The sequence below is a fragment of the Abrus precatorius genome, unplaced genomic scaffold (genome assembly GCF_003935025.1).
Source record: "Abrus precatorius isolate BTA unplaced genomic scaffold, Abrus_2018 Scaffold3, whole genome shotgun sequence".
Lineage (NCBI taxonomy): Eukaryota > Viridiplantae > Streptophyta > Magnoliopsida > Fabales > Fabaceae > Abrus > Abrus precatorius.
In genome coordinates, this window is record NW_020874373.1 from 1,846,352 (window position 1) to 1,860,029 (window position 13,678).

Here is a 13,678-nt window from a genome sequence, read left to right on the forward strand (position 1 = left end):
TGATCATATAGTTTGGCTTGATTAGTGATGTGTCCAGCCTAGCACAATTATTGTTCCTCAATGTACAATACGTGTCACAATTAAACTCGGAGATAATCATTTTAAGTACTTTTCATATTTCATTGGTATATTTATAAATTCAATTTAGATAAATTTCTAGAAAAATATTTACAAAGAAAAAATTAGTAGTATAACAAATTACTTATATTTTTTTATTTTTAAAAGTGTTTTCTTGTTTAAACTTTATAAAATTTGAAAAAATAAGTTATTTTAACTTTTAAAAGATATTTTATTTGCTTTTTATATTTTTTTAAAAGGTTTTTCTAAAAATTTACCTAAATTAAACATAATTCCTTTAGAACGACGTTCTTTAATCTAATCAAATACAGGATAACTATAACAGATTTAAATTTACTAATAATTGAAAAAATACTTCAATAATTGAGCGGTGTATATTTTAATTTAAGATTTAATTATTAGAACAAGGTGGTTTTTTTTTTTTTAATTTATTAGAAGAGAATAATTAATGTTGGTATAGTACGCAAATGATAAGATTATACACTTTGATCTTTATGCTTTAAGGTCCATGATTGACTTTATAAAAAAAATTAATAGTTAAATATATTATTAGATGATGCATGGGATACACGGAAAATAAATATAAGTGGACTGCTGCTGCAAGGATCTACGATGTTTGGAAGAAAAAGGGGTTACAGATAGGGAGGGTACTCTAGTTTAGTATGAAGACCCCCTATTTCCTCATTTTCATTTTTCTTCATTTGTTTAGAACATGTGAATGGTTTGAATGGGTAAGGTTCTTTGGCCAAGTAAATGCAAAAGGAAACTTTTACAATGTACTTTCAAACAAAGAAAGTGGCTCTATACAAAGACTAAAAGCCCATCCCACAAAACACCAACCAAGTCCAACTCTGAAATCTTCTACCTATCCCTTTTTTACCCTTCACCCTTTAATCTTAACCACAGTCAGCATCAGTAGTACATTACCCTTTCCTCTGTCTTCTTCTCATCAAACAAAAAGTTGCTGCCACTGTTATTAGTACTAATTAACTGTTTAATTTCCTCAAGACCATAATCCAATTGATTCTCACCCCACAATCCATTTTGTTTTTCTGTGTACCCACTAACACTACCAACATTGGAGAACATCAACTTCTGAATATCTTCCACCCCACTATAGAAGCTATTATTAACCCCAACAAAAGTTGCATCACCACTCCCTTCTCCATATCCAAACTCTGGTTCCATGACATGACTTATCTGGTTGTTGCAGCTACCATCTGAAGAGCTACAACTGGTAGCCTCACCCCCAAACACATATATGCTATTGCTATCTTTATATCGGCACTTTTGAGTGGTGTCCATGAAACTTTCTTGTGCTTGAAAAATGGAACCAGCAGAAGCATAAGAATTTCCACTCAAAAGACTTGATGAATAGGAAAAGGACCCTGATCCTGTGAAAGATCCATGAGGGTTGTAGTATGAGTTGTTGCTATCTCTGAACGATAATGGTAAAGACGATGTCGAACTTTGAAGGATAGATAAAAGGCTAACTTGTTCAGGTTTCCTCTGTGGTGAAGGATTCATTGCCATCATTTTCTTCTTAAGCTTGGTATTCCAATAGTTCTTGATATCATTGTCAGTTCTGCCTGGTAACTGTGATGCTATTATGGACCACCTGCACTCGGTGAAAATGAGTTCACTATAAGAAACTTACTAATAATGTAACGCTAACATTCATAGTAGATCTAAATTTTAAAAGCATGAAGTGATGCAGAGGACGTAAAAACAAAGTACATGCCATATCTGTACTTACCTTACATATTCCATTTCCTAAAAGTGAAAAAAGAAAGAAACCTTAAATAGCCACTAATGTATCCCTTTGATTGTTTCTAAAATTGGAAATTATTTACATTATTTTCATCATTTATGGAACCTTCTGACAAGTTACATCCATGTTCATGAGCGATAAAAAAAGAAAAATGATATGGGAAATCAAGTGAAATGAACTCTGTTACCTGCTTCCAATGCTAGCAAAGAGGTTGCAGATTATTTTATCTTCAGCATCAGAAAACTGGCCATGCTTAATGTTCGGTCTTAGATAATTAAGCCATCTTAGTCTACAGCTCTTGCCACATCTTTTCAAACCTGATGAAAACAAATTCAATCAGGAACAAAGACAAAGGAAAAAGTGGTAAGAATTAAGATCCTTGCATATTGGTATCATATCATTACTATGAAAAGTTTAATATGACTCATAATATATATCTCTATGTATGTATGTACTCACCAACTTTTTGTGGTAGAGCAATCCAGTTCCCGCCAGTGCCATGTTGCTCTATGTAATCCTTCAGCTTTGCATCTTCTTCAGGTGACCATGGTCCTTTCTTTACATTGGCCTTGTCACAGCAAGGAGCTCTACCCATCTCTTCGGTCTTAGTCTCTAACTCACACACACTCCTTGGTTTCTGCAGTGAGAGTCTTAGGAAAGGTACAAAGGGTATTGAAGAATGGAACGTGGAGACTAGGGGGGCATCACTTGAACTTTATTCAGGGAAGATATAGCACAAGTCAAAGGGAACAGCCTCTGTAACTTCAATTGTCATATCAGTTTCCAAAACCATACCATTGATTAGCTTATAGAAGTTTCCATCACCATATATATTAGGGGCCCTTGAGCAAGAAGGAGTTTAACTTGGTCACAATTTAAAGTGTCCAAAGTCTGCTCTAAGTTATAACGTGTATAATTTTTTTCCTTGAAAACGATGGTCTAGTGATACACATTTTCAAGCAATGGGCCAAGTCATGAATAAACTATTATCAACTTGGAGGTTCAATTATATGCTGCTTCTTGCACTGCTCATTGTTCTTTGGATTTAATCTTATTTTATAATGCTTCTTCATTAATGTAATTTGGGGTCATTTATCTATTTATTAATTACAAGGTGGAATAAATTATATAAACTCTTAAATATGGGAATTATAGTATGATATTACTACTATCGCTATACTTTCAATTTCTTTTGGAAATTTAATACTTATTATATGATCATCTAATGCGACCTATAAATTTAAAATTACAATGAAAAAAATATCATTTCCCGTCTAAGAATTATATTGTATTCATGTTTACGATTGATAAATAAACATTTTTCTAAAAGTAGCTTTAGAAAAATAATTGTATCGCTGTATCCAAATATTACGGATGAAAGCTGAATTGTAATAAAATATAATCTTATATACAAGGCAAAGCGACCATCACCGCGTTATAAAATATTAAGGGTTAAATGTCTTTAAAAAACTGTGATTTACCCTGTGTTCAAATTAATCTTTTATGTATTTTGACTAGATTGTAAATAAAATAAAAAATATTTTAAAAATAATTTCAAATAAAAGGAAGAACCACTCTTATTGTTAACTTTAAAGGTTTTTTTTATATATTATTTTTTAACAATTAAAAAAAATAAAAAAGGGGTGATAAGAAGAAATGACTAGACAAGATCTTTAACCTTTTCAAAAGGAAGTAAACTTTTAAATTTTTATGTGATTTTGACTAAATTGCAACTCAAGCAATTTGTTAAGATCAACGTTTTCAAGTCAAAAAATCAAACAGCCTTATGTTGTTGGATTATCTTACCCTTATAGTTAAATTAAGACCGTGTATGTGATTAAAAAACGTATGGTCATGTTAAAAACTATATAACTATTAAAACCATGATGTTTAATATAATGGGAACAGTCTCTCTATTGGGAAAAAGAAAGTGAAAATGGTTCAATCACAAAATTTTACCCTTTATTATTTTAAATCTCATTTTTAAAATAAAAATATATTATATTTATAAGATAAATGATATCACTGCAAAAATCCTATCCCTCAATATAATACATAAATTGCTTAATTTCATATTATCAAGGACTTGATCAGACCATCATAAATTGTATTTTAAAAACTAATAATGAATTCTCAATTTTAAAGATTTTATTTTTTTTAGTAAGCAATATTTTCTTTTCTCTCTTTTACTTGATGGAAATTTATAAAATTTTATTTTCTTTTACAACTTAGGGTCTTATCCGGGTGTTTTTCTTTATTATCCTCTCTTTATTTCAAAAAAGTAACCGTTTAAGTGTAAGAATAAATAAATATAAAAGCCTTCAAACATAATAAAGATAATTTTGTCTTTTCCTTTAATATATAAATTTAAACACTTTATTTAATTTACAATTAATCAAAATTACGTGAAGTTAAAATTTCTAAACTACTCAAAATTTATTTAAACACTATCAAAACTACAAGAAACTTTTCTCTATTAATCCAAATACTAAATAAACATGGTTATTCTTCTTAGATTATTGCTTTGTATATGAAATTTAAAAATTATACATATTTAAGATATTTTTAAAAAAAAGTATAGAAATATAAGATTCAAATTGTAAATAGCAATTTTTGGTGTAAGTGATGAAACAATAAAATTTTATAAAATTTTAAAAATCGACACTGATGAATTTTTTAAATATTAAAAAAAATTATAAAAATTTAAAAATTATTGGTGGCAATTTAAAAAATAATAATAAAATTTTTGAACTAAAAATTTGCCAATCACAATTTTTAAAAAATTAATAAAAATAAGATTTTTTGTCACTGAAATTTTTTTTAAAAATATCATATTTTTGTAATTTTTTTTCTAAAATACTATATTTTTATTTTTATTTTATTTTTCATATGAAAACATCCTACTCCTTGTCGTGTTTTTGTTCTTCAAATTAAGAGGGGACTAACTTATCTTAATATTTCATAAGATCCACATAATCTGAAAAATTCTATAACGTAATTTTTGTTTTTTAAAAATTGAACATGTTTTATTTGTTAATTAAATTGTTATTTTATATCCATTTCGAGGTTAATTGTCATTGATATATACTTATCTAGTTTTGTGTTGGAAAAATGAAATGAAATAATTAGTTATATGTACTTTTAATTTAAACGTATGCTTCTTCTTCTTTTTTTTTCTTTTCCCAATATGAACTGTCAGATTTATAAGTTAAAGAAGAGAATTTATTTATTTTTTTGTCTTCAACCTTTGCTAATCGAAAATCATTTTAAATACGCTTTAAGTCGAATTAAATTAGGTAAATTTACAGTACCAAGACTCCTCTAAAACTTACTACTTTTATTTATAAGATTTTTAACACGATATTTCAATAAAACTAATCACTTAAATCAATTTGGTGAAGGAAAATGATTTTGATAAATAGCATAGAACTATTAAACAAATATAAAAAACATAAATATTATATTTAACCACATTGAATTTTTTTTATTTTTATCTAAGGAACGGTGACTCAAACGTTAGTATGCAAGTATAATTGATCCCTACATTTAGTTGAAAAAAATTTAAAAAAAATTGTTAATTTCAATTCTTAGGACTATTCGGTGTTTAAACATTTAAAATAAATATTAAAAAAACATTTATTTACATTAAAATTATAAAATACAATAAATATATTTTTTAAAATAAAATTTTAAGTACAACTTTAAAAGTTAAAATTAACATTTTTTTTATAAACTAAATATCAATATTTAATAACTCAGAATGTTGCAAAAGTTGATCCTTTCAATATCTTAGTTAGCGATTAAGTCTCTTGACCATGGCATTGCCATGACGGAGAAATTTCAGTGTGGACCAATCAAAAACGATTAGCTTGTCAATACTCACCGTCGACATCGTGCTATTAATGCCTGAGCTTGGGCTGTTGCAGAAGTCTCTTTCACAACTTGAAGTTTTTAATTTTGAAAAAGCAAAATTTTCTGCATTTTCAACCTACGCATTAACTTCACTTTGACTGGGTTACTATAGAACTTAGAAACTGTATCATGCGTTTATTTTATCTCATATTTTATAGGCAATAAAAACTTGTGAACTTACATATATAATTTACATGCCTTTTTTAATTGGATACGTAATAATAATAATTTTTACCTTTAGCTTTATATATTAATAGCTGGAATAAGTAAGCACAACACACATATGCACAATGAATTTTAAGGGAGAGAAAGTTGGAGTATAAGAATGGTGTGATATAACAAAGTGGATGATGTATTTATCTCAAATTTTATTTTCACTTATTTTGAGTAACACTGTTGGGTACGATAAAAGATGATATTTACACTTTCAATGGATGAAAATAATAAATTGAAATACTAAAGAGGGAGCGAGGTTATGGCCACACCTTCATATACGTTTTGTGTACAAATTATTCATATACTAAGCAGCACTTTTCATCCATTTTAATATAAAAAAATCTATTAATAGTGATGAATAACTAACTATACATGAACTTTTTTTTACTCTTCACCAATAACTAAATTGGAATATTGTATATCGATTTTCATACTATATTAGATAAAACACTTAAATTATTGACTTTGAAAGGTTACTTAAAATATTCAATTAATCTTCTAAGACTAATAATTCATTGTAAAAATGTAACATTAATTTTCAATAATACTAAAAATCGTAGAAATATTAAAATGATTAATTATGAGATATTAATTTACATTAATTAAATTTATACTGAATTATAACATTAGTTTTTAAGAAAAAATGTAATTTTAAAAATAAAAAAAAAGATAATATGACTTTAACATCTTTCAAAAGAATTAAGCATAATTTATTCTACCGAAAGAAATTAAAAAGGCCAACTTAGCGGGACACAAATATTTCAAATATATTATGCAAACTTTGTTTCTATATATGTTAGGATAAAGTAAATTACTCACATATAAAAATAAAAATTAAATAAAAGATATTATAAATATGATATTTTAAAATTGTAAAGACAATTTTATTAATTTAAAATTATTAATAAGATAGTTTATAATTTTTTTTGGTCAAATAGTATAAAATAATAAATATTGAATCACGTTGAAGTTATGTATAGTTTGTAAACCTAAATAATAGATATCGAATCACGTTGAAGTTAGGCAAATTTATTATAATATTGTAAATTAAAAAATAATTTATTATTTTATAGCAAATCTGAAACAATTTCTCAATCTGAGATTTTTTTGCCACGTGGATCAATTTTTCGTTATAACGGCCGGCGAAAGTAATTAATTTTTGAATTTTTTAATATCTATTTCGCCACAAAAAGTACGAAATATGACTTCTTAGAGCGGTTACTTTAAAACCGCTCTCATAACTCTATTTTAGAGAGCGATTCCTTATGAACCGGTCTCAGTAGTAGTTTCAGCAAATTCTTCACTCACTCTCACTTAATTACCAAATCACCTGCATATGTAGAGTTTAAAAAAATTACAATATTATTATCAGATTTTTCAATTAACAAAATCAAAATAAAAATAATATATAAATGCATATTATAGTTCCATACCTCTTAAATTCGTAACAATATTTGATCCTTCACAGCAAATCAAAACAAATTTTGAAACTTCTGCCTGGAGGACGATGATGGAGGAGCAGAGACGGAGAAAAGCAAAATGGAGGAGGACCGTCACGGAGGAGGAAGAAGGACGTCGGTCAAAGTTACTGAACATTTGGCCACGTGTCAATGCCTAAACAGTTTCGCTAACTGCAGGACGAAATAAACTTTCGCTAGTAGCAGCGCGAATCATCTCAGATGTTGTCACGTGTATCAAAATCTTCCCAGGCGTCCATTTTAAATCTAAGAGCGGTTTCAGCAGGACCGCTCTCTAATATGTACTTCTGAGAGCGGTTCATATACCGCTCTCTAAAATAAAGTTATGAGAGCGGTTTTAAAATAACCGCTCTAAGAAGTCATATTTCGTACTTTTTGTGGCGAAATAGATATTAAAAAATTCAAAAATTAATTACTTTCGTCAGCCGTTATGGCGAAAAATTGATCCACGTGGCAAAAAAACCCCAGATTAAGAAATTGTTTCAGATTTGCTATAAAATAATAAATTATTTTTTAATTTATAATATTATAATAAATTTGCCTTGAAGTTATATATATATATATATATATATATATAATTTTATTTTTATGTGATTGTACTCTCAGAAATAAAGAACATAGATTACTCCTTTTTGGTGTGCTCTAACAATATACTTAGACTTGAAATTGAACATTTTAAAAATAAAAATCACAACTGAATATTTATAAGTAATATAATTTTCAGAATTGCTATACGCTTATCGTATTTATTAAAATTAAAAACGAATTAGACTTAACTTTGAAAAAACAATAAAAAAATAAAGCTAGCTCAAGAAAAATGATTATAATAGGATACTTTAGGCTTGTTCAAAGCGAACTTAAAGTAGATTATCGCTTGAAGAAATAATGGAGGGATGGTACATTGCACCATTGTCAACCTATACACACGACTTAGCTTTCTGATTGAGAAAAGCAAGAAAAAAGGAGATAGGCTTTACAATTATAATGTTATAATTAACTTTCGTAAAGGTCCCACACATAGCAACAAAATTATCGTCTCTCTGCCGGAGCTTATGAAAAAATTAACTAAATTGACCCACCAATTCTTTTCAATATCTACACATAGTGAGTATAGAGTGAATATAAGTTCAATAGTTCATCGAGCTTCCTAGGCTTAGATTAGACTAAACTTGCTTATTTTATTATTTAGTTATGTCATATATATTAGGTAAATAAAAAGTAATTAAGTTTAACAAGCCAATTTTTTTATTTCGGTTTTAACTAAGACTCTATTCCGACCTGTGTTAGACAAGATTACTTGCAAAAGGCGATAAAGAAAAAACTCATCAATTTTAGGGTAATTATTCTTTAAAATTAACTTAAATTAAAAATTACTAATTAAGTTAGAATCAACATATGCTTACATTCAGTAATATAAAATTAATCAAATTTAAAATTTATCAATCCAACTTAATCCAACCTATGTCGCGACTGTAATGTGCTGTGGCTTTATGCAACCCCACTACACTTGCAGTAGCTATAGGAGGCTACTTTTCACTGTCCCAATAGTCCAAAATTTATTTCTACTCTTTTTTCAAGGTTCCTTTTCAATTCTTCTAGTTCAATTCAGATACAAAATTTTCAAACTTTTTTTTCCCATGAATATAAAAAGTGTTGGTAAAGGAAAGATAGTGATTATACAGTTAATATACATTCCTGAAGAAATCATAAATATTTATATAACATGAATATAGGATTTGGATACACAATTTTATTAAGTGCTCATTTAATAATCTTTATTTTAATAAACTATACTAAAAATATATTAAAATAAATTAAAAAACTTATAATAATTATAAATTATTGTTATAAATTGTCTTCAAATTTTTTTCCCTCGTAGTTAGTCAAGCTGTAAAGTTAACCAACTAAGAAAATGAAAAGGTTGAGATAAAAGCCAAAAACGAGTTCAGTGAAAGATTCTTGGTGATCTTGTTAGCTGAAGAGTCTCATAAGATATTTTATTTATTCAAAATTAATACATTTAGACTAATTTCAACGTCAAATTAATATATCCTTCAAACACATTATTTTATGTCAATACTTAAATTTAAATGACTATTTAGACATATTTATTATTAAATAATAAAATTAATGTATTGAAAGCATTACATATATTTTATGGCAATATACATTTCATGATATAAGCTACCAACATGCGACTCTTAAATTACAAGTTTCTAATAATTAATGGTTGTGTGTATGTGTGATCCTTGGTGTAATTGAAGCACACCATAATTGTGTATACAAAAGAAAATGTATTGAGGTATGGCTTGATGTTTTTTTAGATAAAGTTAGGACGATCCAACTAATATGAGAATATATAAAAATAATCTAACTAATTATCATTGGTATGTAAGAATATTCAATAACAAGCATAGCTAAATTTATTTGGTAACAATAATACTTAAATTCATGCGTCACCAAATAAACGCAGGCGACGTTATAATTTCAAACTTAAACTTGGCTTTTTCCTCTGAATTTCAACTTTTGGAGCAAAGCCTCTGTGACTGAAAAGGTCCTGAATTTCAAAGGGGGAGGAGAAGACTAGAGCTATATTAATTGGAAAGGTGATTGGTCGTATTGTTATAGAGGATAATTAAACAGTTCTTTGAATATATGTGTATATAAATATCTATAAAGAACTAATAATGCATTACAGATATACCTAGGTGATAGAACCACTGAAAAAGCATATTGTATTTGGAGGGAGGGGTATAAATACTATATAGTAATCGAGAACAACAAATCACTTGACGGCAAACAAAAAGTTGGTTCACAAGTCTGTGATGAAAGGTAGACGAGTTAGGTTCAATCATGGAACAAAGTCTGGGTGTTTTTCTCATTTTTGATTGATTCGTAATTTAAAATAATCCACCAAGAAGCGACAAAATCAAAAGTTATTTGTAATGTTCTATGTTCTAGAAATATTATTGCTGGGGTCCTGCGCTTATGCACAGAGGGGAAGAAAAAGCCACGCTATAACATAAAACCAGTGAGGTATTGGTATAAAATAATTTGCTATTTCTTAGCTTTTGATTGTTTCGCTCATCAATTATCTAAGGTGAGTTCAGATTAAAATCTCTACATTCTGCATTTGTGGATGTTACTTCTTAGACTATAATAAATGTCATGAGACTTTGAAGCACTCAACAGCATAGTGACTATCCCTTCTTAATTTATTTTATTCTATTTGGCATTTCTTACATACACGATTATTATTTTTTAAAATCTTAAACGCCACATAGAATAACTTCTTTTATGTTAAGTTTTTATTCAATAGACAGATTTAAGCATTCAAAAATGATACAATTAACTGTCTTTTTTAATTAATCATATTTTAAACCAATCACACATAACAAAATTCCTTAACAATAAGTGTAAAGCCTCGTTTATATATAATATAATAAAAACACACTAACTAAAATTTAAGAAGAAAAACTAAACAGGCATTGCATCCCTTTCCCCCTGTCCATTGCCTTGACTTGACCCTTGTCTTGGGGGTTTGATGTCTTTGCAAGCAGTGGTAGGTATGTTAGGCAACCAAATGAAGTCTTCGTAGCAAATATAATAATTAAGAAGCGCTTTCTGCTTTCTGGTAGTGAATGATGTGATGGAACTACGTTGAAATTCATTACCAATTTGATTACCGTTATAGTTGTTCATCCTATTTCCTACCAATCCATGTTCTTAATTGTAATCTTCAAAGCAAGTATTAAAAAGTCTTGTGCCTCTATATTGGAATAAAAAAAATGAGGTTCAAATATTGGTTGTATCTAATAATACCATCAAGGGACGTTAGTTGGGATTAGTTCTTCTATTATATTTTACTCTAGGTTTTTTCTTATAAATTATACATAATTACATTTCATGTATTTCATTTTCTTTTAATTAACTTTTGTCTAAATTTGTTTGTATTATTTAATAGGCGTTCGAAATAATCTGTGAAGAGTTTATGAAAATAATTTTAAATTTTTTAATCTTATTTCAATAAATTTATCAATACACCTTATTTAAGTAGTTTTTTAACTTATTTTAATAAATTTTATAATCAAATTTTTATAATAGACTCTCATATAAAACAGTTATTAAATAAATATTCAATTAAGTTATATTTTTAAACATATCTTAATTTCTTCAATCATTTTGTTGAAGTATATAAAAAAAAAACTTAATTTTAATGATAGTTTGTTATTTATTTCACCCATTACTTATATAATTTAACACTTCTAAACATCTATCACACAGAGTTTATTTGCATCACTAGAACACTTTTTATGTATAGAGCATCTGTATCACTAACTTGCAGACAAAGTGCAAAAGCTCGGAAACCTGTGTATAATGAAGATATACAAGATTTGATATCGCTCACTTACAAAGAATCTAATTAACCTTTATCATCTTATCGATATGTAAACAAAGTGTGATATAATTGAGGTCGATATTAAACTAATCATCTTTTCGTATTTAGTCACGAGTTTACTTTTTAAGCTGAAACATAAATGTCAATAGTTCGATCAATATATTCTATTCACCAACTCTGTTTAAGAATAATTCGCTAGATGATGTGTTCACATTTGTATATTAGAGACATTTTTACTAAAAATAACAATGAATCTTATATCAAGTACTAGAAAAAGAAATGGATAGAATAAATATTCTCTTAATGAATTTGAGTTTAAATAAAAGTAATTATTCATAAAATATGGTACATACCAGCACTATAAAACTCAAAAACTAAATAAAAATTTTAGATAAATAATGTTGTTATAATTTTTACATATATTATATCATAATTTAATATTTTATTTGACTTTAGATTAACAATTTTATTTGTTATTTATATTTTATTTAAAATATTTTAAAAATATATTTTAATTAACAAAGTACAGATAAGAAGTATAGGTAAGATGATCTGGATACCTGCATGTATGAATATGAAAATCAAAGTTATTATCCATGAAGTATAGGAATAAGTATTGTAATATCTTATTAAGACTTTACTCATTATTATATCTATTTTTTATTAAATAAATCCTTAATTTAGTCTGTAAAATGATTAGTGTTACATATTTTTAAATTTTTTTCTTCTTTAATGTAATATCATTACCAAAAATCACTATCACTGAAAACTACCATCTTTATTATTAATATTTAAATATTTCTTTTTTCTCTTACTTTTCTACCATTTGCATATACAAATAATATACATATCTTTTCTCTTTTTTTTTTCTTTTTTTTTTCTTTTTTTTTTTGTCTTTCCATCGTCTACATTTGTTAATATACAAATTTTCTTTTATTTTTTTTTCCATCTTTCCACATTTTGGGTTTATTGATATACAAATTTTTTCTCTCCTCCTATGATCTTTTCACTGAAGATATTCTCCTCCATGACTTCTATTTGAGTCTTATCTCTCTCAACCTTAACTCCCTCACCAATAAGATACTATCTTTCCTTGTTCTTCAGTGTTGAACCCCAATGTCGTTGAAAGGCTCTACTTTGTTGGCATTGCCAAAAATACAATAACATTGGGAGTTCTGAATTATTCTCATGTTCTTGTAAAGCTAAAGCCAGTGTAATTACCCAAAGCAAATTGTGAAGATAAATCTAGTGATAAAGGTGAAGAAATTTGAGAATATTTGAAAAAGAAAGGAAGAGTGTTATAATAATTTTTAGTGATAATGTTAATAATGAATAAAAAAGAAGGATGAATGAATGAAAATTTTTAAACATACATGGCTAAAATTTTAGGAATTAAGAATTTTCTTACGCTAATAATTTTAAGGACTAAAATAAAAAAAAATACATAATATATAATATTTTTGCCACACAAATAAGAATACATACATTTAACATCGATAAAAAAGTAAATTAAAATTTATAAATGTCCACGTAAACTTGTAAGAAATGTTATTTTGAATAATTGACATGGAACAAAAGTAATCATTATTCATAATATGTATAAAATGTAAATAAACAATAGTTATGAATGATATTACTTATTTGATATTTAATAATACAACTAAGTTTGTTATTCCACAAAAGTCACATATTTATGAATAACGTATAAAAATTAGGAAAAATGTTGATTATGAACGGAAGATAATAATTTGTTTCAAAACATTATTACGTGTGTAATACTTGTGCGCAATTTTAACGCCATTTATTCATATGATCTTACAATCC

General features: G+C 27.0%; 1 protein-coding gene across 1 annotated transcript; it reads right to left on the minus strand.

Annotated features, from left to right (window-relative positions):
* Nucleotides 1-834: 834 nt before the first annotated feature.
* On the minus strand, nt 835-2,626 carry LOC113863033 (transcription factor RAX2-like). The gene is made up of 3 exons (XM_027496409.1): nt 2,309-2,626; nt 2,037-2,166; nt 835-1,696 (listed from the first exon to the last, which is right to left on the minus strand). The coding sequence occupies exons 1-3, from the start codon at nt 2,442-2,444 to the stop codon at nt 991-993; spliced, it is 972 nt and encodes a 323-aa protein (XP_027352210.1). The 5' UTR covers nt 2,445-2,626; the 3' UTR covers nt 835-990.
* Nucleotides 2,627-13,678: the final 11,052 nt, after the last annotated feature.